At 39.4% G+C, this 26,272-nt stretch overlaps 1 protein-coding gene across 2 annotated transcripts in view; it reads right to left on the bottom strand.

Annotated features, from left to right (window-relative positions):
• The window catches only part of BLTP3A (bridge-like lipid transfer protein family member 3A), an 88,783-nt gene extending 62,511 nt beyond the window's left edge, over positions 1 to 26,272 (bottom strand). The window contains exon 1 of one of the 2 annotated variants that reach the window (XM_069073493.1): positions 25,961 to 26,272. In XM_069073493.1, the coding sequence (XP_068929594.1) occupies positions 25,961 to 26,004 (44 nt within the window). In that variant the 5' untranslated portion in view covers positions 26,005 to 26,272. The remainder of the gene's footprint in view (positions 1 to 25,960) is intronic. The other variant, XM_069073492.1, reaches the window with a different exon arrangement.

Genomic DNA, 26,272 nt, shown 5'->3' with positions numbered 1-26,272 from the left:
CATTCTATTCTCCCTTTCCCTTTCTCCCAGTGCATTCCTCTTTCTTACCTCTTAATCTTATTTTTTAGATACCATTCCATAATATTCAACTCACATCTGTGCCTTAAGAAAATTCTTATGAGTTAAAAGTATCATCTTCCCATGTAGAAATGTAAAGAGTTTAACCTTAAGTCCCTTATGATCTCCCTTTCCTGTTTACCTTTTTATAGTTCTCTTGAGTCTTGTATTTGAAAGTAAAATTTCCCATTCAGTTGTTTTTTTTCCCATCAAGAATGCTTGAAAGGTCTCTATCTCATTGAACATCTATTTTTTCCCCTCAAGGACTACACTCAGTTTTGCTGGGTAGGTGATTCTTGGTGGTAATCCTAGCTCCTTTGCCTTCCAAAATATCATATTCCAAGTCCTCTGATCCTTTAATATAGAAGCTGATACATCTTATGTTATCCTGATTGTGGTTTCATAATACTTCAACTGTTTCTTTCTGGCTGCTTGCAACATTTTCTCTTTGAACCAGGCAGGAGCTCCGGAATTTGGCTATGATATTCCTGGAGTTTTCCTTTTGGGATCTCTTTCAGGATTCTTTCAATTTCTATTTTACCTTCTGGTTCTAGAATATCAGGGAAGTTTTCTTTAATAATTTCTTTTTTTCCCCTTTTTTTTTTTGAGGGGCAATTGAGGTTAAGTGACTTGCCCAAGGTTACATGGCTAGTAAGTGTTAAGTGTCTTGAGGTCAGATTTGAACTCAGGTCCTCCTAACTCCAGGGCCAGTGCTCTATTAACTGTGCTACCTAGCTGCCCCATAATAATTTCTTTAAAGATGATATCTAGGCTCTTTTTTTTTTTTAAATCATGGCTTTCAGGAAGTTCAATAATTTTAAAATTCTCTCTCCTGGATCTACTTTTCAGGTCAGTTGTTCTTCTGATGAGATATTTCACACTTTTCTATTTTTCCTTTCTTCTTAGTTTTGCTTTATTGTTTCTTGATCTCACAGTCATCAGCTCCTACTTGCTCAATTCTAATTTTTAAGGAATTATTTTCTTCAGGGACCTTTTGTACATTCCTTTCCATTTAGCCAATTCTACTTTTTAAGGAATTCTTCAGTGAATTTTTGTATATCTTTTTCCATTTAGTTTTGCTTTTCAAGGCATTCTTCTCATTGGATTTTTGTACCTCTTTTAACATTTTGCCTATTCTATTTTTTTAGTGTTATTTTCCTCCATATTTTTTTGAGCCTCCTTTACTGAGCTGTTGAGTCTTTTTTCATGATTTTCTTACATCACTCATCTTTCTTCCCAATTTTTCGTCTACTTCTCTTATTTGATTTTTTAAATCCTTTTTGGGCTCTTCCATGGTCTAAGATCAAATCATATTTTTCTTTGAGGCTTTGGATGTAGAAGTTTTGTCTTTGTTATCTTTTATTTATGTGTTTGGATCTTTCTTGTCACCACAATAACTTTCTATAGTCAGATTTTTTTTAATGTTTTTTGCTCATTTTACCAGGCTATTTCTTGACTTTTAAGTCTTTGCTAAAGTTGGGCTCTGCTTCCAGGATTAGAGGGCACGCTGTTCCAAACTTCAAGGGTTTTATGCAGCTATTTTCAGAGATACTTTCTAGAGATACTTCTATGTTTTCAGTTCTTCCAAGGTGGCATGATCTAAAGAGAGATGTCTTTACTACTCTGCTGGCCTACACTCCAATCTGTGAGCAACCACAAGCACTCTTTTCTACCTGGGAGCTGTGAAGAGGTTCCCTGCTCCAATGTGGCCCCAAGCTCTGGTGTGCTAGTGCTCCTCTTCATGCTGGGACTAAGACTCAGGACTGCAATTCAAATTCAAGTATAAGCAAAGCCACAGAGTCCTGCCCCAGTTTCATCAGAGTGATCCCTGTAATCTCCTTCTGACTAGTTGTTCAACCTCCTTACTGTCTATATGATGAGTGCTACAGAAACAGCCACTGTCATTGCTGATTCTGTCACTCCCAAGGCCTGCTCCTGGTTTGCTGCACTGTGCTCCACTTTCACCCCAGTGTGACAGACCTGTCCTGTCAACCTTATAAGTTGTCTTAGGCTGGAAAATTGTTTCACCTATCCTTTCATGGGTTCTGCCACTCCAGAATTTGTTTTAGAGCATTATTTAAATGTGTTTGGAGAAATTTGGGGAAGAGTTCAAGTGACTCCCTGCCTTTTCTCTGCCATCTTGGCTCCACCCCTCTGGTCATTATATTTATAAGGAAAAGTATCATAATAAGATGCAGTAGGGATAGAATACAGATGCTTGAATGCAACCCTAAGTTTCTGAGATCAATTCTACCTCTGAAAAGGTTTCTAACAACAAAGGACATAACTAGATAGATTTTGTTAATATAGGTATTATTATATTGAAAAGAGAAAGCTTGAAGAGAAACTTGGGAAGTAAACCTCTATCAATAACTAGAAGAGTATTGATTTAGTTGAAAGAAGAATCTGGTTGCCCTGGGTAGGACTATCCCTCTAGGCAGTTTTGTTTCTCTGAAATCATAAAAAAGTAGTCCTTAACTGATATGAAATTCATAAATACTGATATTCTACAACCCTTGCTGCACTATTCTCACAGGAATCATGACAGAAAAACTTGGCAATTTTTAAAGAATCTGTGAATTGAGATGTGAAGTAAGAGAATAAGCTATTAACAACAGAAATAAATTATGACTACTGACATTAGAGACAGTTCCCCTAAGGCAGAGCTGGCCTGCCTATATAAAAGTCTTCCTACTTACAAAACTCCTCCAACTACAGTTCCCTGAATTTTGTCATTTCACCTTGTTATATTATATAATCTGAAATGCCACTAAATTAGAGATTTATTTGGGGCAATTAAATCATAATTTCAAAAACGCAAATATTTCTGAGAAGGGTAAGGGGCTCACATTCATTCACAGAATATAAATTAGTTTAAGAAATCTCCTAATATTTATCCCATCAGATAAGAGCCAATCCACTAAGTGCACAGGGATTTTGTGTAGGTGAGCGATAAGATGAAAAAAATAATTTTTTTAATGGAGCATCTAAGTGGAATACCATACTAAAAGGTTTAGGGCATCATGAAGGCTCTATGTATTTACAAAGAGGAGTACAAAGGGGTAGGAAGATTCCAAGGAGAAACTGTAGACTTCAAAATTCTGCCTTAGCTGGTCCTACATCAGAGGAAAGTTATTTTTTTTTTTTTAGAATTAAGGACATCACTATTACAAGTTGAGCAGAATACATTATGGGTTACTTGTTATGACCCTACCTAGGAAACTATCTACTACTTATAACTTTATTTCTAAGGAAAAATGCATGCATTCTATCTTAAAAAACAAACTTTTTGCAATAGTATCCATCATGTTCCCTCTACTTTTTTCACATTCTTAGAAGATTTCCATTCTAAATGAGTAAACTATTAAGCCTGATTATTTATGTACAAGGCTAACAATTTTAATTAAATAAAACTAAGTTACTCTAACCCCTCTATAGTTATATATAGATAATGCTTATTCTAAATAATGGCAATGAGGCAAATGGCCTCAATTTTTTCAGTGAAGTGTGAGGCAATGTTCTTAACTGAGACAGTGGGCATGCCATAGAAAGCCTAAAGAGAAATGAAAAGGTTTGGAATAACTATGGTGATGAGAGGGAAAATAAATCTATCAAAGTAGTATAAAAGGATTATCTTGCTGCACTGAGGGCAGAGTTGAGATTATGTAACAAATTTGTAGTGAAACCAGTCAGTGTGGGTTCATGATTTTATATAGCTCTGTTCTGCAGCACATGAACAGGAACAAAAGGAGTGGATGGTGTGAATAATCCATGGTTGGGGTATGGCAAGGCATGATAATCAACAGGATAAGGTGGCAAAGGTACTCAAGTGTAGAAAACACTGTAGAATTGAACTTATTCACTAAGGAGCAGAGATAGGGAAGGGAAGAGAGTATAAGCAATAGAGGGATGATGGCCTGGGAAAGAAATGAGGGGTAGAAGGATTAAACATAATGGTAAGGATTAAGAACAGGGTTAGGAGTCATCAAGCAGAAGGAAAGACAAAATGGGTTGTTATGAAGGTTTTTCTGTTTCATTTAATGGGGGCTGGGAAGGACATGAGAGGGAAAAGAAAATGAATGCTTATTAACTGAATAAAAATGAAATTAAAAGTTCCTACTCTAAATCATCTGATATTTTAATTCTTTATGTGCATACAAGCACACACACACACACACACACACACACACACACACACATTGCCTCCCTGATGGAATGTGAAGAGGAACAATTTCATATTGGGTCTTGAATTTGCAACACTGAACACAGTGCCTAGAGTACAGTGGGTTCTTAATAAATACTTCTTAATTGGTTTTTTAAGTAGAATTTCAAATTGCTCTCCAAAATGTTCACACCAAATCACAGCTCCATCAACAGTATATTAGTGTGCTTGTCTTCCCACAACCTCTCCAACATAATCTTTACCAATTTATATTATATATATATATATATATATATATAATCTCAAAATTATTATTATTATTATTTTGCTTTTTGGAGAGGGAAGGCAGGGCAAATGGGGTTAAGTGACTTGCCCAAGGTCACATGGCTAGTAAGTGTTAAGTGTCTGAGGCTGGATTTGAATCTAGGTCCTCCTGACTCTCCAGAGCCGGTACTCTATTCACTGTGCCACCTAGCCACCCCAGTCTCAGAATTATTTTGATTTGCATTTCTCTTATTAATGATGTGGGGCAAGGTTTCATATGATTACCAATTGCTTGACATTCTTTTGAGAACTGTTTGTTTATAGCTTTTGACCACTTATATACTGGGATTATCTACTGAACTCTTTGTCTTGTGTTATTTCCTTATATTTCTTGAATATAAGACCCTTAACAGAAATATCTGATGTAAAGATCTTTTTCCCAAATAGATGCTTTTTCTTATCCTAGTTGCATTGATTTTGTTCTTTTTTAAAATTTCGCATAATCATCATTCCCTATTTTATCTTTTGTGATCACCTCTATCCCTTGTTTGGTTAGGAGGTAGCTGATGGTATAATGGAAAGAGGGTTGGACCTTGAATCAGGAAGGCATGAGTTTAAATCCAGATTCAGACACTTACTAGCTTACTTGACTCTCTGGTTAAGTCACTTAACCTGTTTGTTTCTGCTTTCTCATCACAGTAACTTTTTGTCAAATAGTTCTCCTTCAAGTAATTTATGTTCCTGGGTTTATTAACACTAAATAAAATATTATCCTTTTGGGTCATGATGAATTTGAGATGCCTATGGGAAATTTAGATGAAGCTATCTAGCAAGCAGTTGGAAATACCATTCTGGAAATCAGACATGAGACCTGGGAAGAGCTGAGATGATAACCAAACCCATGAGATGATCAAAGGAGAGAATACAGAGAGAAAGGGAGGCCCAAAACAGAATTCTGAAGGATGCCTCCACAGTGGTAAAAGGATGATGATGACACAGCAAAGTAGGCTCAAAAGGAATAGTTAGACAGGTAAAGGACAACCAAGAGAAAAGTGTCACCAAAGTCAAGAAAGAAGAGAATGTCTAGGAAGACAGAAGCCACAGAAAATTCAATTATAAAGAAGACCAAGAAAAGACCATTGCAATTAGAGGCTGATAACGCTGTACAAACTGGCACATAGGGAAGATTTGTCACCTGGTTTTGCACAACTTCTTTTCTTTGTTACAACTGAAGGTCAATCTTGGGACTAGGAGGGGAGAACAGACATTTTCAGAAATGACTATGATATAAAAAAACAAAAGGCATTAATAAAACTTTTAAAAAGAGAACAATGGCTTAAAAGATGAGTTTCAATCAAGTAGTAGGGTACAGTCATACTAAAACAGATTAGGAAATAAGTGGGGGGTGAGGAGATGAATGCAATAAATGCAGGCAACCCTTTCTAGGAGTTTGGTTGTGAAGGGAAGAAAATATATATGACTACTTGAAGAAATGGCAAGGTAAAGTGATTTTTTTAATGGCGTGACCCTTTACTTTTTAAAAAAGCAAATTATAGTTTATTTCCAAGTGAAGATCTGTCTTATCTCCTTGACCCCTCACTGCCCAAGAGAAAACAAGAAAATGAAACCCTTGCTACAAACATGTGTCACAAAATAAAACACATTCTCAAATCGGCCATGTCCAAAAAAACTGTCTCAGCCTGTCCATACATCACCACTATCTACTCCAAAATAGGAAGGTGATAGACTCAGTGGAGATTGAGTGCAGATGTGGGCATGTCTCGTCATAAGTCCCCCGGAACCATGATGAATCACTGTATTGCTCAGAGCTCCAAAGTCTTTCAAATTTGATCATCTTTACAATATTATTGTTATTATATGCATTCTTCTTCTGGTTCTGCTTAACTAACTCTCGATCAGCTCATACACATCTTCCCAGGTTTCTCTGAAACTGTTTCCTTAATCATTTCTAACAGCACAATGCATTATATTTATATACCATAACTTGTTTAGCCATTCTACAACGGTAGGCACCCCCTGGGTTTCCAATCTTTTTGCCACCACAAAAAGGGCTACTACAAATATTTTTGTACATTTGGCAAAGGAAATGGCAAACTACTCCACTATCTTTCCCAGGAAAGCCCTAAATGGGGTCTCAAAAAATAGGATATGACTAAAAACAACTGAATAACAACAACATTTGAATCTTTTCCTCTTTCTTTGATATCTTAGGAATATAGACCTAGTAGTACTATTGCTGGGCTAACAGATATATGTAGTTAATAGCTTTTTGGCATAGTTTCAAATTGTTCTCAGAATGGCCAGTGCAGTTCACAGTTCTACCAACAGTATATTAATGTTTTTTCCACAGGTCCTTGAGCATTTGTCATTTTCCTTTTTGGTCAACTTTGTAGAAGAGTATGTGAGGCAGAATCTTAAAGTTGGTCTAATTTGGATTTCTCTAATTATTAATGTATAGAGTAATTTTTATATGGTTATTGATAGCTTGGATTTCTTCTTTAGAAAGCTACATATATTCATATCATTTGACCATTTATCAGGGTTTGCTCATTCTTATATATGTGAATGTGATTCTTATATCTCTGAATATGATCCTTTTATATAATAAAAATGTTGCCTTTATCATCTCATTGCAAAAATTTTTTTACGGAGTATATCATGTCGGCAGATAATTTTCTCAAGGGCAGGACAAGAAATGTAATGCTACAGTACATCAGGTTAAGTAGGAAACCCATAACTCTTGGGAGGGGAGGAGCAAGATAATACTATTATTGCCGAGAGTCTTAAAAAATACATGCATACTATAAGAAATGATGAGCAGGCAGATTTCAGAAAAACCTGGAAAGAATTACATGAACTGATGCTGAGTGAAGTGAGCAGGACCAGGAGAATATTGTACATAGTTGTGCAATATTCAACTATAACAGACTTAGTTATTCTCAGCAATACACTGACCAAGGACAGTTTCAAAAGATTCATGATGGAAAATGTTATCTACATCCAGAGAAGAACTATGTCTGAATGCAGACTGAAGCACATTATTTTCACTGTTTTTGCGGGTTTCCCCTTTTGTTTTGATTCTTCTTTAACAAAATGACTAATGTAGAAATATGTTTAACAAGATTGTACCTACATAACCTATATCAGATTGCTTGCTATGTTCAGGAGGGAAGAGGGAAGGGAGGGAGAGAAATTTGAAATTGAGAATCTTATAAAATAAATGCTGAAAACTATCTTTACATGTAATTGGAAAAAATAAAATCCTTTTAAGTGAAAAAAATAAAAGACTGAAAAGACAAAAATTTATATATGCACACCATTAATTCTACAATTTGTAAATGATATATTAACTATTGCTGCCTCTTTACATTTGTTTGTAATATCTCTGTGACCTTGCACATGGTCAGTTTTTGTAAAAGCTCTATGTTGTGCAGATAAATATGTATATTCATTTGCTGTCCCATTAAGAAGACATAAAAGACCTTAAAAAACTAAAAAGACCATAAGCCTTTTCATTCTAGTTTCTTCAGAAATTTGTTCAGTTGTGTTTTCCCTCATTTCTGTTGGACTTACCTGAAACTTACTGAGAAGTACTAAAGTCTCTTGTCACTATTGTGTTATTGTATAGATCTTCTTGAAGCTCAGTTAATGTTTCTTTTATGAATTTGGATGCTAAGGTATTTGGAGTACATATACTTATTACTAATATTGGTTTGTAGTCGATGGTCCCTTTCATCATAATGTGTGTGTGTGTGTGGGGGGGCAGGTAATGTGGTTTCTCAGAGACTATCTGCTAAAGTATGTGAAGCCTTAGGCCTCAGTTAGGTGACCTTGGGGGAAAAAATGAAACTCTGGAAATCCCCTTGTCACCCCACCTGCCAAATAAGAGAATGTTAACAGAACAGCCAATCAACTTAAAAGATTACATGAGGAAGGGGAGGGTTGCAGTTTTCACGCAATTTTTTGGCTATATAGCCCAGCTTTGGCTTCTGTACAGCAGCCTCCTCTCCCTGTGTTTATTTTCCAGTGACTGGACCACCGGCTTCTCACGAGATTCTAATAAAACTTTCTACCTTCACTTTGAGAGGTCTCCAAGTAGTCAATTTGGGTTAGGGTCTCTGCCCCACACAGTTTTGGGGGCTCATGTACCAGGATCATGTGACTCGGCGGGGACTGACCACCACCCCTGTTTGAAGGAAGGTGCCTGTGGGACACTTTGTTCCTGTGGTCTCCTGAGCATGGTGGTGTTTCTCCTCTCTGCAGAGCAAAATGCCTGAAGTAGAGAGACTCAGTGAAGGAGAAAGTGAAAGTGACGTATCCGAAGCTTCGTGTGCAGATGTTGGATTCATTGAGCTCGCAGTCAGGAGAACCTACATTCATGTAGCCCAAAGGGAAGCACTCAGGAGTCTGGGGGGTCAATTGGCTGGGTCAAGGGAGATGGGAAGGGAAGAGCGTCACACGTAAACTGTGTGGTGAAATGGACTGCAAACGACTCCAGGGGAAAGGACTCTCTGAGAACACTGTCAGGTGACTACTGGCAGAAGGGCAACCCCTGTTGAGATAATATGGAATATAGAGCAGTCTAAGGGCGGTCCTTGTCAAATTATGGGGAAAACGCAGTCCAAACCCCAAAATCAGAAGCAATGTCAGGAAGTGCTGGCTAACAGTCCCTTGGGAGATAGGTTATAGAATTGGGATGAGCTGCCAAAATATAAAGGGAAGGATAAAAAAAATGATCAAGTGAAACTGGCTTGTATATTTGTTCTTTGTGTTTCTGTATAACAGTGTCTGTGTAACTAACAGCCTCTTTATTCAAGGACAGGAAGAGCTACTGTTGAACTTTCTTGGAATGCAGCTTTCTCTTTGTCTCCCCCTCCCTCTTCCATCAGGTGGATTTAAAAAAAAAACAAATACTTGTTTAGGTTATATGATGGTAAATGCAGGTCTAAGAGTATAGGAGAAGTATCAGGTCAGAATTAGAAAGAAATAAGGTATGTGTAGTTTTAAAAAGGCTTTAATCAAAGTCCAACAGAAAGATGAGTAGACAATAGGAAAAGCAAGGAAGTTTAAGCATGTAGCAAAGAAAGTAACATGGATAGGAAGTTAAGATAGGTATAAGTTATTTGCAATTGAAAAGTGTGAATAGAAGTTTTAAGATTTTTTAAAAGTCTGAAAATCTCCTCCTCTTCATTCCAACCTGGCCAAGTGGAGTGAGGAGAAGGCAATAAGAAAGGAAGGAATCTTCTCCCCTCAGATCAAAGAGGTAGACAGATGAATATTTAACTATTTTCTGTCTCACCTAAAAAAAAGAAAAGTTTTGTGTATCAGAATGCAACTGAAAGGCAACTGAATACATTCTGGTCATTTTTGAAGAATGTCACTCCTAATTCAATGCTAAACATAAATAGTATTTGGCACTGAGGTAAATTAGGAAAATACATAGATCTGTGAAAGAGACACTTCAGAGGTGAAGTTTTGAGCTCTCCAGTACAGAAGGGGATACCAGGGCCCCACTCACTTGACTAGCAGATTCAAAGCTCTCACTTTCAAAGAAGTTTCCAAGGAGTGGACACATAAGTGAAATTTATGGGAGTAAGTTAGAACAGCTAAAAACATTTGAGCAGATTTTGATAAAGCCTTTCCCACCAGATCAGATTAAGGAAAGACAGTGCTGAAGAATAGTAGGGAATTTGAGTTACCCTCCCCCACTTGAAAAAAAAGTGGGGGGGAGGCACAGCAGCTATATCGAGGGCCTTACTGGCAACAGCCCTGGGTCCCTAGGTACCCTGAAACCCACACTTCTAGGAAAATCCTGGGTCTACAACCAGGCTCTGCAATTGTGGCGAGAGGAGAAAAGCCTCTGCACTTGGTTTATGGATCACCACATTCACCATCTATGTGAGATTCCAGAATGTAATTGACTTCTAGCGATAAGTTGATCGATTGTGTGGCACCAAGAAAACTTTAGTTCTGTGTAACTTCAAAAACTGGAGTTTTAAGGTCACCAGATTGGTAATTCATTTGTTTTTATTTCAAAGTTCAAATTTAAGAACATAATAATTGTTTATGATATTGTTAGTGGTAAACAGTTGTATTATCTATGTTGTATGAGAAGCAATTTCTCTTAAAGTCTTATAGTATTGTAATTTGGGAAATCATAAGCTTCCAAGTCTGTCTTTGTTTAAAAGGAAGCTTCAGTTAAGATTTTCAACTTGTAAGATTGTTAACTACCGTGTTTCCCCGATAATAAGACCTATCCCGAAAATAAGCCCTCCCCTTACTGTGTAAGATTCCTCTAAAATAAGCCCTCCCCCCAAAATAAGCGCTATTGAGATTGCTACTGTAGTGAAGGTGATCCCCTGCGCTACATGCTACATTATGGTACCCTCTGTATGCACTGTCCCCCCCCCCGGGGTGAAACGCACGCCATGCTCCGAGCTGCATCCAATCAGAGCTGCAGCAGTGAGCGCGTCATCCTGTTCTTCCCCAGTGATTTGCTTGCTGGCGCCATCGAGAGCAGTGCCGCGGAGGAGGCTGACGCAGGACAACATAAAAACCCGGTATGTAAGTGGGAGTGAGGGGGCATGATGGAGGATAAAAAGGGCATGATGGAGGAAAAAAGAAGAACTCAGGGGGCATGATGGAGTGAAAAGAAGGACTGATGGTCATAATTTTATTATTCTGTCTGTTTTGACCCCCAGACATGAGTACAAAAAGGAAGAGCTAATACTGTTGAGTATAAGAAAGCAATTGTAGAGGAGTCACATGGCAAGAATCTTGCAGTTTTCTGTAAAGAAAAGCTTTTGGATCTTCGAATGGTCAGAAAATGGAGAGCAGATTATAATAACCTCAATCAACAGGTGGATGAGGGAAAAGGGAAAAAGCGCAGGTCTGGATCAGGTCGGCAGCCCTTATATCCTGACTTGGAGATCCTCATTGGTGAATGGATTGCTGACAGGAGAGCAAAGGCCTTGGTTGTGCACAGGGCTGATATTCAAGCATTTGCCCTTTCAATGGCACCAGAGTTTGAAATGGTCTCAGAAGGATTCAAAGCATCACAACACTGGTTGGACAGTTTCCTTCAATGGTATGAACTGTCCCTAAGAAGACCAACAACACTGTTTAAGCTGGAAGATGCTGAAGTTATTAAACGTGCACTTGCATTCAAGTCCGTTATTGATAGGATCGACATTTTCAAGTACCAAAACTGCAATATGATTGCTATGGATGAAACTGCAGTGTTTATGGGACAAGGATCTCAAACAACAATTCATCACAGGGGTGCAATGTCAATCTACATTCCCACCACTGGCTATGAAAGTGTACGGGTTACCTGTGTTTTGGCAATTCGTTTGGATGGAAAGAAAGCCACACCTCTAATCATCAGTAAGGGCAAGAAAGATAAGATTGAACGTGTATCTGGCATTTATGTTCTTGAAACCGAAAAAGCCTGGTGTACACAAGCCGTTATAAGAAAGTGGGTTGATTTAATGCTGCCACTTGTTATGCGAGGTAACCAAAGAGGTCTGATAGTCTGGGATTCAGCCAGCACTCACCGGCGCTAAAGAAATGAAGAACTTCCTTGCAGAGAGAAGAATAGATCAAGTAATGATTCCTGCAGGAATGACTGCCTATCTCCAGACCCTTGATATTGCAATAAACAAGCCATTCAAGGACCATTTGTGCATGGAAGTCAATGACTACATTGAAAATAGAATGGAAAGAAATCAGCGTGGAAACTTTGTGAAGCCCTGTCTGCAAGAAGTGGTGACTTGGGTGAAGAAGTCATGGGATAAAATTACTGACAGCTGTGTTGCCAAGGCACTACGAGCAGGTTACCTGGACAAGACATATTCATTTAAAGAGAGCTATATTGCTGGACATGACAGATTGGGTCCACTTCTTCTGAAGGAAATGGAGGCACAAGACATCCAGGATGGAATTCAGGGTATGGACACTTATGACGATGTTGTTGAAGAAGATGACATGATCATTATTGAATAAAGGTACATTTTTTTGTTCACATTTACCTGTTTATTAAAATTGCTGTCAATGTTCTTAAAATAAGCCCTCCCCTGAAAATAAGCCCTCTGGTGTTTTTCTGTCCAAAAAAATAATAAGACAGTGTCTTATTATCTGGGAAACATGGTAAGTTATTTGGCTACTGTTTTAATGCTAAAACCTAAAATTGTTAATTAATTACTGTATGTGGAAAGGCGGAGACTGGATGAAAACTTTATTTTGACTAGTTCTTCTCATTCACAACAGTCCTCCTGCATGATGTTGTATGATGTTGTAAAACTGCCAAAGCCCCTAGAAATTATCTCTATTAGGCAAGGTCATTCAGCCTGGGAAGGGCGCTTGTTTTAGTTATGAAGCTCCTAAACAATAAACTTGACTTGCTGAGAAGTAGCAAGTCTATGTACAAAAGGATAAAAAGGATCTCTAACAATTGGCTTTACCAGGACGAGTTCAAAAATTGTGAAAGGAAAGATGTTAAAGGGAATCCTTTATGTATGTGAGTACTGGTAAATCTTTGTAGTATATTACAACTCGATGAGAATAAATTGATGTTAAGGTAAAAAGGTTTTGGGATTATGTGGTAGTAATGGAATAGAAAAGATCCCCCTGTATTGGCTTGGTTTTCAAACTGATTGTGTTAAAACCCAGAGCTTGTTAAATCCCACCTGTGGGATGGACTTGTTGACTTGAAGAGACACGAACTGGGAGGAGCTGGTGACGTAGATTTGGAGAGACAAGAGAGAGGCAGAAGAACTTTTTTTGGAAGCAGCACCTCCTGGAGGTATAGAGAGACTGAGAGAATTGCTGGGGGCCACTTTGAATTGCCCTGGACTTTTGAGACCTGCCCCCGGAGCTGCCAAGGACTGAGGAGACATGGCTGTTTTGCTGGTACTTTGTCTGTCTGTTTTGATGTTGTTTTGCCAGATTTGTCCACTGGTGAAAGACAGTCCTTTTGTTGAAGAAGTCCTGGAACCTGGCTGTTGGCTAAGAGCTCCTGAGACTGTCTTGCAGACAGAGAGTGAATACTGTCCACTGGTGAAGGACAGTGCTGTTGTTGCAGGGGTCTGGGAACCTTTCTGTTGGTTCAGAGCTACTGAGACTGTCCTGCAGGCGGAGAGTGAATACTGTCCACTGGTGAAGGACAGTGCTGTTGTTGCAGGGGTCTGGAGACTGTCCTGCAGACAGAGTGAATACTGTCCACTGGTGAAGGACAGCGCTGTTGTTGCAGGGGTCTGGGAAACTTTCTGTTGGTTCAGAAGCCCTGAAGAAGGATTTTCTTGTTGTATGTTTACAGAAATCCTGGGAGAGGGTTTTGCTAATGTTTTCAGGGCTTCTAGGACTGTTCTACAGACAGAGGATGAATTAATGAAGGGACTAGCAATGTATCTTGTGGCCTTGCTAAGCCTTGTCTCCTCAGGAACTAAGATTGCTAAGGACTTGCCTGTGTCAAGATGAAGAAAAGACCTCCATTTGGGTATTAAGTGCTGTGCTTAAACTTGATGTAACTCTGGGGTAGATTCAATTGTGATCCAGGGGTGGGGAACTTTTGACCTTTGTGTGTTCTATGGTTGAACAAATGAATGTACTTTACTTAGATTGGAAACTAATCTCCATTTGAGTAGAGGGGCTTTGTGGTGGACTAAATGAAGTTACAGCCTAGGGGTGGAGTAGTATTTAGAACAGGGACTTTGTAATTGATTGAATGATTGGAAGGTCCTGGGGTGGGGTAGTACTTGGAGATTATTTAATCACCCTTAGTAAATGCTGTATTTTGAATGATGTCATGTTTTGATCTTCTCTGTTCTTGGTTTGCCACTGAATAAAATGGAGAGCACCCATGCTGGTATTTTCAACCTTGGGAAGTTGCCTTTCCTTGGCATTACATTACAGATTATAGTGCATGTTGATGCTTTGTCGAATCAGGTCCCTATTTTTCATCTTTATGGCAGTTCAATGGAAAGTTAGGCATAAGGCAAATCATGAAATATTGCGGTTTTAAGGACCTTCTTCCAGAATATTTTTGAGAATAATTGGATACATAATTAATTAGCTTGTGAGGTAGACATTAACTTCTTTGTTTATTTACTCTAGGATTCTAGTACAGAACAGTTAGTAATAGAGATCAGAGGGTTGAGAAGATAAATGAAGATTTGGTTAGAAATAGGAATTACAGTATGAGTTCAGATTAAGCATAGTCCCAGGAAGATAGGGAAGCTTGGGAAGTAGATGCAAATCTATTAAAGCAATCATTTATAATCCTGATGGGAGATTTGATTTTTATGAACAAGAATAAATATAGAAATGAATTCAGGTTATTTGAGGCTCACTTTAGAGATGTTTCTTAACCAATGTGAGATTATAATCATATCAAACTGTTGGAGCTTGTTATTTAAGATTTGATGGGACTGTTAACTGACTATTCCTCTGAGTCTAACTCCAGGTATGGGAATTAAGAAAGGCTATCCAAGCTATCTGAGCCACTGATCCATGATGCCAGACCCTATGAAGTACAGGTGGAAGCCCTGTGAAGTATGGGTATAGAAGGTCAGGAGAACAACTGTTCTACATGAGCTGAGGTAGGATTCTCCTGACTCAACCCTCCCAGTGACACCTGACAGACTCTGAGCTTGGCTCAATGCAGATTGCAGCCTGGTATACATTTTGCCTGGAATTGACATTCTGAAGTTGGGGAAAATGGTTCCCTCATTTCAATAATTTTCAAATTTCAATAATCAAAAGTTTTGAAAACACAACAACAAATCTATTAAATACTTGATTCTGGGACATCTCAAATTACTATAAGATAAAGCTATTTGGCTTAGGATTTAGTATAGGTATTCCTGTATAAATCAAGGTCCTTTAGTTCTTTGTAATAGTGTAAGGACAAATAGATCAAGCGTTTGTGGGAATATCATTCTGTTATTTAGTTAGTATCACACTTGTCTCAGCTTTCTCATAATTAGTCAATGTTAAAAGGAGCATAGTTTTTGTACTTGGTAAAATTTTAATTGTTTGAATTGTTTTGAATTGTGAGCTTAATGTAAATCCCTTAGTGAAATCCCATTCTCCCAGTGGAGGAATTAATAATGGATTAATGCAAAATATAAAACAAACAAACTGATTTTAATGTATGGTCATGACAATTGACCAAGACTCCAATTTTAATTTTGTAAGAATGATAAGGGTTCTGGAGTGATCATTTAGATTGGTTCCAAGGTTCCTTTTGTAGGTAAATGAATGAAAGAAGGCAGAAGAAAGAGAGGCTGGGATGCAGAACTGAAGATGGATGACCCTAAGCAAGGACTTCCATCAGATGGTATACCCCTGCCAGATAATAGTGTGAAAATAGACTTTTGGACTTTGGAAGGGACAATTGTTTCTTATTATTTTCTTTTGAATCTCTGTATCTGCACTCATAAAGTGGACTTCCCCCCTTGTATGTTGTCAATGCAACAACGGGAATTAGAATTAAGAAAAGTGGGGAAACTTCAAAGGTATTAGACTATCTTTTAGCTGAAGAAGGAGGGTGTGATAGTAATGGAATATAAAGATCCCCCTGTATTGGCTTGGTTTTCAAATTGATTATGTTAAAACCCAGAGCTTGTTAATCCCACCTGTGGGATGGACTTGTTGATGTGAAAAGAGAGTCCTGAACTGGGAGGAGCTGGTGACGTAGATTTGGAGAGACACAAGAGAGAGGCAGAAGAACTTTTTGGAAGCAGCACCCTCGTGGAGGCAGAGAGAGACTGAGAGGATTTCTGGGGGCCACTTTGAATTGCCCTGGACTTTTGAGACCTGCCCCCGGAGCTGCCAAGGACTGAGGAGACACGGCTGTTTTGCTGGTACTTTGTCTGTCTGTTTTGATGTTGTTTTGCCAGATTTGTCCACTGGTGAAAGACAGTCCTGTTGTTGAAGAAGTCCTGGAACCTGGCTTTTGGTTAAGAGCTCCTGAGACTGTCCTGCAGACAGAGAGTGAATACTGTCCACTGGTGAAGGACAGTGCTGTTGTTGCAGGGGTCTGGGAAACTTTCTGTTGGTTCAGAAGCCCTGAAGAAGGATTTTCTTGTTGTATGTTTACAGAAATCCTGGGAGAGGGTTTTGCTAATGTTTTCAGGGCTTCTAGGACTGTTCTGCAGACAGAGGATGAATTAATAAAGAGAGTGGCAATGTATCTTGTGGCTTTGCTAAGCCTTGTCTCCCCAAGAACTAAGATTGCTGAGAACTTGCCTCCTGTCAAGATGAAGAAAAGACCTCCATTTGGGTATTAAGTGCTGAGCTTAAACTTGATGTAACTCTGGGGTAGATTCAATTGTGATCCAGGGGTGGGGAACTTTTGACCTTTTTGTGTTCTATGGTTGAACAAATGAATGTACTTTACTTATGTTTGGAAACTAATCTCCATTTGAGAAGAGGGGCTTTGTGGTAGACTAAATGAAGGTACAGCCCACGGGTAGAGTAGTATTTAGAACAGGGACTTTGTAATTGATTGAATGAATGGAAGGTCCTGGGGTGGGGTAGTACTTGGAGATTATTTAATCACCCTTAGTAAATGCTGTATTTTGAATGATGTCATATTTTGATCTTCTCTGTTCTTGGTTTGTCACTGAATAAAATGGAGAGCACCTATGCTGGTATTTTGAACCTTGGGAAGTTGCCTTTCCTTGGCATTATATTACAGAGAGGTATGTGGGAAGCTCAATTCATCCAATTATTGCATGAGAATTGACAATAACGGGGCTGTAGTAAAGGAAATTACACAAGATATACGGAAATCAGCACATGTCCCTGTACAGATTTGGTGGTCACCTTTTACTACATCTTGGTGGTCCTGGTTTGGAGGAAGTTGGTGGAAACAGGCCTTGTGGTTTCTGCTTGTAGCTATTAGTAGGATTATATTGATTCCTGTATGCCTCCTGTGTATGATCAAGTTGATCACAAATATAGTGCGAACTGCCCTCACCAAAATGATCAGATTGGAGACAAAGACTATTGAGGGAATTAGACTGATGGTTGTAAAAGGACAAGGTTGGGAACCAGTACCTACTACCACAAGGGATGAACCAGAAGGAACCGATGACTTAGAGAAGCATTGTGAAAATATGCTCTGATTATTTGAGGAGAAGGAATGTGAAAGAATTCTGAGAAATTTCTAGTGAGAAACCACAGTAGGGTATAGAAGAGGAAGGATTGTGTGCTGGGGGAGAGGGGGGGAAGGAGCAGGTAATGTGGTTTCTCAGAGACTATCTGCTAAAGTATGTGAAGCCTTAGGCCTCAGTTAGGTGACCTTGGGGGAAAAAAATGAAACTCTGGAAATCCCCTTGTCACCCCACCTGCCAAATAAGGGAATGTTAACAGAACAGCCAATCAATTTAAAAGATTACATGAGGAAGGGGAGGGTTGTGGTTTTCGGCTATATAACCCAGCCTTGGCTTCTGTATGGCGGTCTCCTCTCCCTGGATTTATTTTCCAGTGACTGGACCGCTTGCTTCTCACAAGATTATAATTAAACTTTCTACCTTCACTTTGAGAGGTCTCCAAGTAGTCAATTTGGGTTAGGGTCTCTGTACCCCACACAATAACATAGTTTTTCTTTTTTCTTTTTTTATTTCTTGAATGTTTGTTTTTGTTTTGCCTGATAGTATGATGGTAATTCCTGCTTTTTTTTTTCTGATTCACTTTATACATAGTAAATTTTCTCCCAACCCCTCAGTTTTATTTTGCGTCTGTCTTTGTATTTTAAATGTTTCTTGTAAGCAACAGATTGTAAGGTTTTGTTTTCTTATTCAATCTGTCACTCTTTTTCATTTTATTGTATGTTTAGTCCATTCGTATTTAAATTTATAAGAATTATTCAGGTTTATATTTTCTTCCATCTGTCTCTAAAACTTTTTTTTTCAAGTTATAATTTTTCCCCTTCCACTGTAAACATAATATTATGTTCTTTTTTTTTTTAATGTTGCCCTGTTCTCACTGGTTGTCTTCCCCTCACCTCTGATCCCCTCTTCTCATCTGTTATCCCTTACCCTTTATTAGTATCTCTCTCTTTTTTGCTTTTATCTGGTTATATATTTCTTGTCCCTCTTTTTTCCTTAGTCCACTCCTCTTCTCCCTTTCGGCTAGTTCTATTCATTTTTTAAAATTCTTTTTTTGTGCCCCTTTCCAAAACGGATATCTCTTACTCTCATCATTATCCATTTCTTTCTCTTTACTCTAGATCTTCATTTTCTGATCCATGACCCCTATAATAATCTGTTTCTCTCTTTTTTCTGTATTCTTCCTACAATCAAAGCTTCCAAGGAATTAGTTGTAGGTTCTCCCCTCTAGGTGCTTTCTGCCACTACCTGGTAGGATTTACTCCAAGGATTCCCCTCTTTCATTGTGCCTCACTCTCAGAATAATACCAACAAGATGTCAGAGAGGACACAGTCCCATGGTACTGTCCCTCTTCCACCACTGATCTATACCTATTCTTGTTGGCCTTTCTTATACATTTACCTGGAAATCTCCGGGTGTTCAGGCTGTATCAAATCCTCTGGATACTAGTTGCCCCCAGGGGTTTCAACTCTACCCCAATCCCTCCCAGGACAAATAGACTTTTCAAGCACCAAATCCCTCAGGCCTAATCCAGTGTCAGGTCCTCATCTCCCTTCACTCCTAATAGTGTTTATCTGTGGAACCCCATCCTACCTTTAAAGTAAGACCTCCCTCCTCCCCTCCACCCACTCCTCCTGAGGCTCCTCTCTTTCTGAGACCATAAAGATAACCTTCACTTCATTGGTAGCCTTTGACTTGATCCTACCACATCACATAGTCCTCTCTATTCCCCTACTGTTCTCCCCCATCCCTAGCATGTACCATCACATGCTATAATGTAATCCCACAAAAGAAGCCTTTACCTATAATGCCCCCTGTCCACCTCTTCACTATCAGTCCTACCAGATTTCTGCCTTCACCCCGTCTCCTTGTATACATTTAGAATGACGGTTCTTACCAATCTTTCTGTTGTCACTCTGTTGCTATAGCTGTCTTTGCTTGCTGCATTTATTCACTCCTGCTTTTCTATTTGAGGTGTTTGAGAAGCAAATAATCTCTTCAGTTCTGATTATCTTTCTAAAAATCTTTTAAACTCTTCTTTATTACTGAATCTTTTGTCCCATAAAGTTAAACACATGTTCGCAGGACAGATCGTGATGGATGGCATTGCCACACATTCTACTACCTCCTTTTCCTCGTGAATGAAGAAGAGTCTTAATGTTATTCAAAGGTCCCTTCCTTTGTTTTGGAGGTCTTTCTCCAGATGACTTGCAGAACTTGTGGTTTCTGGATTGAATTGTTAAGTTTAGCCATTCCATGACTTGGGAGTTTGTAAACTTCAATTGTGTTGTTTTTGTTTTTCTGGAGGTGATCTGTGAATTCTTTCAGTTGGAATTTCATTTTCTATGTTCAGAAGTTCCAGATAGTTGTATTATTTCCTTCACTATAGTGTTAAGGGGTTTTTTTTTTTGGTCCTGTTGTATTCTTCTCAGAGATCTATGATCTTTAGATTGTCTCCATGCATTGTCTTTGAGTTCACTATGTTCTGTTTGAATAGTGAGCATATTTTCTTTTACATTAATTTTTTGTTTTTCTTCTTCTAGGCATTCTCAATCCATTGTTCTTTGTTTCGGTTTTTTTTTTTTGGTGAGGCTTGCTATCACAGATTCAAATTTTTTCTATTGTGTTCATTATTTTTGTTGTGCAGGACATAAACTCTTGCTCTCAAAAATTCTAATTTCTCTTTTAAACCATTCAGGAAAAGTATGTTGTGATTTGTGGTTCTGTGCTCTCTTCAAATTCCATATGGTCCTCTCTCTCAAGTACTGGATCATTTCCCTTTATTTTGCAGTACTTATCCATGCATGCCTAAACTCATTCACTAGATCTGTAAGCCATATTTCCTTGTATTTTTCCTGTTTATTTACCTATGTTCAAGGTCTTTGAGATTTCTTCTTCCTGAAATCATTAGTCTTTTTTCCTCCTTTATTTTTATTATCACTCACTTCCTAACTCTTTCTCCTCTGACTGTGGTTTCCTTGGGTGTTGGATCTCAAAGTATCTCAGCCTTCTCCAACACTGAGCAATTCATGGTTCACCTGTCTAGGTCTTTCTGCCTCAACTCACTTTTGGGTGGTCAGAACTGTCTCTAGCTGGGTGCTGTGTTCTTTTCCTCAGGCTTCATGGAGTGCTACACAGCCCCCCACACTTATGTGTCTTTTCCTGATGACCTGACCCACTCCTACTGTTCCTTGGTTCTCTGGCCCTACACTAACAGTTTAGAGCCTATTGTTCCAGGCACTGGCAGTTCAATACTTTGTAGCACTTCCGGACTACAGTCCCTGGCAAGCTTTTGCTTGAGAAGGAATGGAACCAAGAAGGACTGAGACCAAGCTGACTATTGAGGTGCAAGCAGTACCTATCAGTAAATCCTTAGATAATTTTTGTTTCATACTCCTGCCACAGTCCAGGAAACAGGACCATATGATCCTTAGGAATATGACCTACCTACAAGACACCTGCAGCAGTACCGCTTCTGGAATGGTTCCCAGAGAGAAACCTCCTCAGCTACTACAACTGACTGAATACAGAGGAGACAAAAACTCCTTTCTAATCCCCAACACACACAGGCCAACATAATTATGTTCAAAGGATCTTGCTTCTTGAGAATTCAAGTCAATTTACAGCACTAATTATTTGTCCTTAAAAACATTTTCTTCATAGAAAGTAGGGAAAATCATTTCTACTATAATCAAAAGAGCACATAGCCAGTAGTGGAGTCAAGGTTTTTAGTCCTAGCTACTAATGAACTGTATAAACTTGACAATTAACTTTCATGGGTCTCAGGTTCCTCATCTGAAATACATACAGATTGGACTGGATGACTTCTAAGTTCTAAAATTATTTTATTCCAGTGACTAAAACAATGCAAGATTAAAAGATCACCAAAAGGAGGTCAAACTCTGTATAATTAAAAAAAATGTTCTTGGAAAACAGAAAATGAAACATCCTACCCCTATAAGTAAGGAATTATAAGGGCAAGATATTGCATGTATTGTCAGATGTGATCACTGTGTCCCTTGTTTTCAATCAACTGTTTCTCTTTGTGGGAAAAGAGGGTTTAATTTATAAAAAGGAGGGGTATATCTGAAAATGATTGTGATTTAAAAACAAAAAGAATAAAAATAAAATAAAGTTCTGTGATTCTGTAATTTAGCCCATGCTGAACTTTTCAGTATTCTCTTTCATTTATCCTCAAACTTAAGGCAACCAGAAAACCTGACACTCAAGAGAACAAACAAATTAGCAGCATTTAATTTGGTGAACCACTTCAGTCTACTGGATACTCTCCCTTCCCTATGCAATATGCTCTGCTCTACATTTTCCATGGCTTCAAAAACTTATTCTCTAAAAATTTCTGTTCCAGTATCCTTGCCTGGTTCCTCTATCTCTTACCAACCCCTTAAAAAAAGTTCTGTCAGTCATGTCTTTCAATCTCTCCTCTCACACTACATTCTTGTCCTTGGCAATTTCATTCATAGCCACAGGTTCCACTATCACATTCATAAAAGTGACTCTGAAATCAATATCTTTAGTCTTTACCTTTCTTTTGAGCTCCAGACAACACATCTACAATTGCCATAACAATAATGATAACAATATTTATATAGCATTTTAAGATTTGTAAAGCATTTTACATATGTAACTCTTTTGGTCCTTTCTACTACCTATCTTCTCTCTAAAGATTTTTTTAAAAACCCAACTGTTTGTATAGCTCATTATGCTTGCAAAGTGCTTTTACAAATATCAAATTTTATCTTCACAATAACCCTGTGAGGTAGGTGTCATTATTATCCTCATTTTACAGATATAGAAAACCTGGTAGACACAGGGTAAATGACTTGCCCACTAAGTATCTGAGACTGGATTTGAACTCAAGTCTTCCTGACTCCAGGCTTAGCACTTTCCAATCGAATGTCCCACCTGCAAAACTAAATATGTCCAAAGCTAAGATTATCTTTTCTCCTAAACAAGTTCTTCCTTACATTACTACTACTTCTGATAATAGTACCACCATTTACCCAGTCCTCCTAACCCTAACATTAAACATTTTCATGTGTATGTGTCGTCTCCAATAGACTATAAGCTGTTCTTTAAGGGCAAGTACTGTTTCATTTTTATCCTTGAGGTCACTAGGTGGTAGAGTGGTGGACTTGAGGTCATGAAGACAAGAGTTCAAATCCCACCTCAGACCCGTTACAGTGTGACCTTGGGCAAGCCACTTGCCCTCTCTTATCCTCAATATTCTTTTTGTTTCTATTTAATTGATTTTTCTTTTCTCTCTTTTTTAAAAATTTATTTATTTACTTTTAGTTTACAACATTCAGTTCCACAATCTCTTAAGTTTCAAATCTTCTCTCCCTCCCTCTCCTCCCCATAGTGGCATGTAATCAAATATAGGTTCTACAAATACCTTCATGTTGAAGGTTAGTCATGTTGTAAATGGTTATAACCAACAGGCTGAACAATGAGAAAGAATATCCTCAATATTCTTGACAGGATACTTCCTCATGTGAAAAGTGAGGATAATGAGAGCACCTTCCTCACAGGGCTATTGTGAAGCTCAAATGAGGTAATGTATGTAGAATGCCTTACAAATCTTAAAGAGCTATATCAATGCTAGCTATTAGTAGTAGCAGTATCCTCAGTACCATGTGTTGTTATTGACTCTTTTCTCTCCCTCACTTCTCATATCATAGCTAAAAATTCTGTTTATTTTACTCTCAATTCTTCATATCCATCATCCCTTCTTCTCTATTCCTACCTTCACTTCCCTCCTCTCATAATAAACATGAAATATATAGGTACCTTCCTCTACTGCAGTATACCATTTTACCACAAGGGATTTACTAAATATCCTGGGGGCTGTCATCATTTCTCTTTACAACAGGAGCATACCAAAGAACATATGAACTGTCTATCTGTTATACCTCTCTCTCCTATGTGACTAGCCCATTGTCTTTTATGCTCATATATTTCTTGGATAACATTCTTCACTTTACTTCTTCATAATTTCCTGCTGGTAATCTACTGCAAACTTGCTCATACATTCCATTTGCTTCTCCATTGTCTTCTTGGGAGAGTTTCATTTTCAGTTCTTCAGAAGCTATAATGTTACAAGATTCACAGTCTTTTAACCCTGGAAGAATACTAGTCTTAAAGTGCTCATTTTTCCTTTATTTCACGGAGAAGCTGGGGGGGGGGGCACTAAAAGAATGATACAATTTTCCAAAGGCAATTTGGCCCTCTGAAATTGTAAAATACACCACAGCAGGAGTATGTATATTAAATAAACTTTGTATTTCCCACAGTACCTAGAACAGTAAGTCTTTACATAGCAGATACTTAATAACTGTTAGCAGAACTTAAACAAACTGAACTAAATTAAGATTAGATAAAACAGTTTTTCAGGGAGGAAGAAGCTGGGTGAGACTGGACCTGTTACATCACTGGTATACTAAGAACCACCAATGCACATCTGAATTTGTTCCACAATATAAAGTCTTAAGAAAGTTGCTTAGAACACTGGAAAGTTCAGTGATCTGTCTGAAATCATTCAACCAGTTTGTGCCAGAGACAGAAGTTGAACTGCCACCTAGCTGCCCCTGAACCCAAGTCTTCCTAATTCTGAGGCTTGTTCTCTAACCAGAAAAATTATAACTCTCCCAATATACATATGCCATTAATCTGACAACAGTGATCTAAATAAAGGCCCTTCCAGCTCTAGGTCACATTCCTAGTTGGTCCATTACCAAAAGTTAGAACCAAATTTTACCACTAATCCAAATACAAAATGGCAAGCAGACCAGCATGTCAACCAGGGAAAAGGATGCTCCAGGCAACAGTAGAATCTCACTCCATTTTCATCAAACCAATTTACCACAAGCCATAAGGTAAAATGTGGAAAAATAAGGTCAGCCTTATTGCTAGGTCTGAGTGACTGGTATTGGTTACAGTGTTTAACTTCTCCTCTTTCCATAAAGATTCACCATCCTGGAACCAAACTAAGGCAGTCACTAGATGTTCCTATATTCCAAATATAAACAGACACCCAGAGTTAAAGGTATTACTAAGTCAATGTCACATCAAATCTGATATGGATGAGAGAAATGAAGTTAAATCTCTTTGCCACAAGTTCTGGCAACCTTCAAACATAACAGCTGGGACAGACCCACAATTGCCTATCAAACTAGTGTCGTGCTTGCCACCTCTCCTCAGCCACAAGATTACCCAGGACAAATCATTGCTTAATAAATGGCTACAAAATTGTATCAGATTTTCTTTTGCAGGGGTCTTGAAAGAGTTCCAGTTCCAAGGAAAAGGCTGTCGAACTTTTCCTCCCACCCCACAAGATCTACCTCTAATCTTACAAATGAGTAAAATAGGAAGGTGGGCAGGGTGAATAGCATGTATACAGGATCATACAGAAATAATAAAGCTCGAAACTGCACTAAGACATTTGGGACACCCTCTATTTCAAGGGTGATGAAACAGGGTTGTGGAAATAGAGACTGGCCGCCTCTCAGAATAAATACCAGATGCAGGAAAGCCTGGGGGAATAGCAAATAATGGAGCATGAAGATTTGGGACTACAGGAATTCAAATGCTAAGGGTGAAAGAAACAGTCTGGCGGCAGGAAGATGGGGAGAAGAGCAAGAGCCTAGCTGCTGGCGAAAAATGCCGGGAGAGAAGGAGCATCGGAATCAGACATACATAGCACCATGGATTTAGAGCTGGAAGGGTCTTTAGAGGGTGTCTGGTGCAACCCTTCGTCTGAGAGAGATCCAGAGTACGGCCTGGGGAAACTGTGGGGCGGGGGAGGGGAGGAGGGGAGAAAGGCAGGAACGCAGCATTTGAATTCAGGTTTTCTGTCTCCAGATCTGTCCCACTTTTTCGGGGTACCACCCAGCCCCGAAGAGAAGTGTAGAGGAAGGGACGGGTAGGGAGAAGAGATTGGGCTAAAAGGGTGGGGAGCTCCAGCAGCACGAGGTGGGAGATCCCCAAAGAGAAGCAATGGAAGACCTGGGTTCAAATTATGACTCTGGTATTTTCCAACTGTGTGTGACTCTGGGGCATGTCACCTCACCTCTGTGGGCCTCGGTTTCCTTCTCTGTAAAATGCGGGGGTTGGACTGTGGGTGCCTTGATCTGCCATGTATACACACACACACACACACACACACACACACACGGGAGAAAGAGAAAGAAGGGAAGGAGAGGGAGAGGCGGGCCGCCCGTGGGGCACCGAGCGCCTACACCCGGGGGTGTCAAGCGGCCCGGCCTGCGGCCACTAGGAGCGAAGGGACCCGGGGAGGGGGCGGGCCGGGCCCGGGGCTCTCACCGGGACAGGTGCTTCAGGATCTGCTTCTTGATGATCCCAGCCATGCCGGAGCCGGAGCCGGGGCCGGGGCCGGGGCCGGGGCCGGGGCCGGGGCCTGAGGGAAGGGCTTGGGTGGCCCCGACCTCAGTCCTGAGGGGAAGGTGGCCTCCGCGCCTCGCTGCTGCCGGAAAAACCGGCCCCCGCCGCTGCTGTTGCCGCCCTCACCGTCGTCGCCATGACCGCTCTCCCAGCCCGGTCGCCTCACCCTCGATTCCCCGGCGTCTGCGATTCCTCCACAATCCCACCCACCCGCGCGGCGCCGACCTGCACGGG

The sequence above is a fragment of the Petaurus breviceps genome, unplaced genomic scaffold (genome assembly GCF_028583685.1).
Source record: "Petaurus breviceps papuanus isolate PSGF00001 unplaced genomic scaffold, PetGlider_PUasm1.0 90865, whole genome shotgun sequence".
Taxonomy (NCBI): domain Eukaryota; kingdom Metazoa; phylum Chordata; class Mammalia; order Diprotodontia; family Petauridae; genus Petaurus; species Petaurus breviceps.
This window is presented reverse-complemented; position numbering and strand designations above follow the sequence as displayed.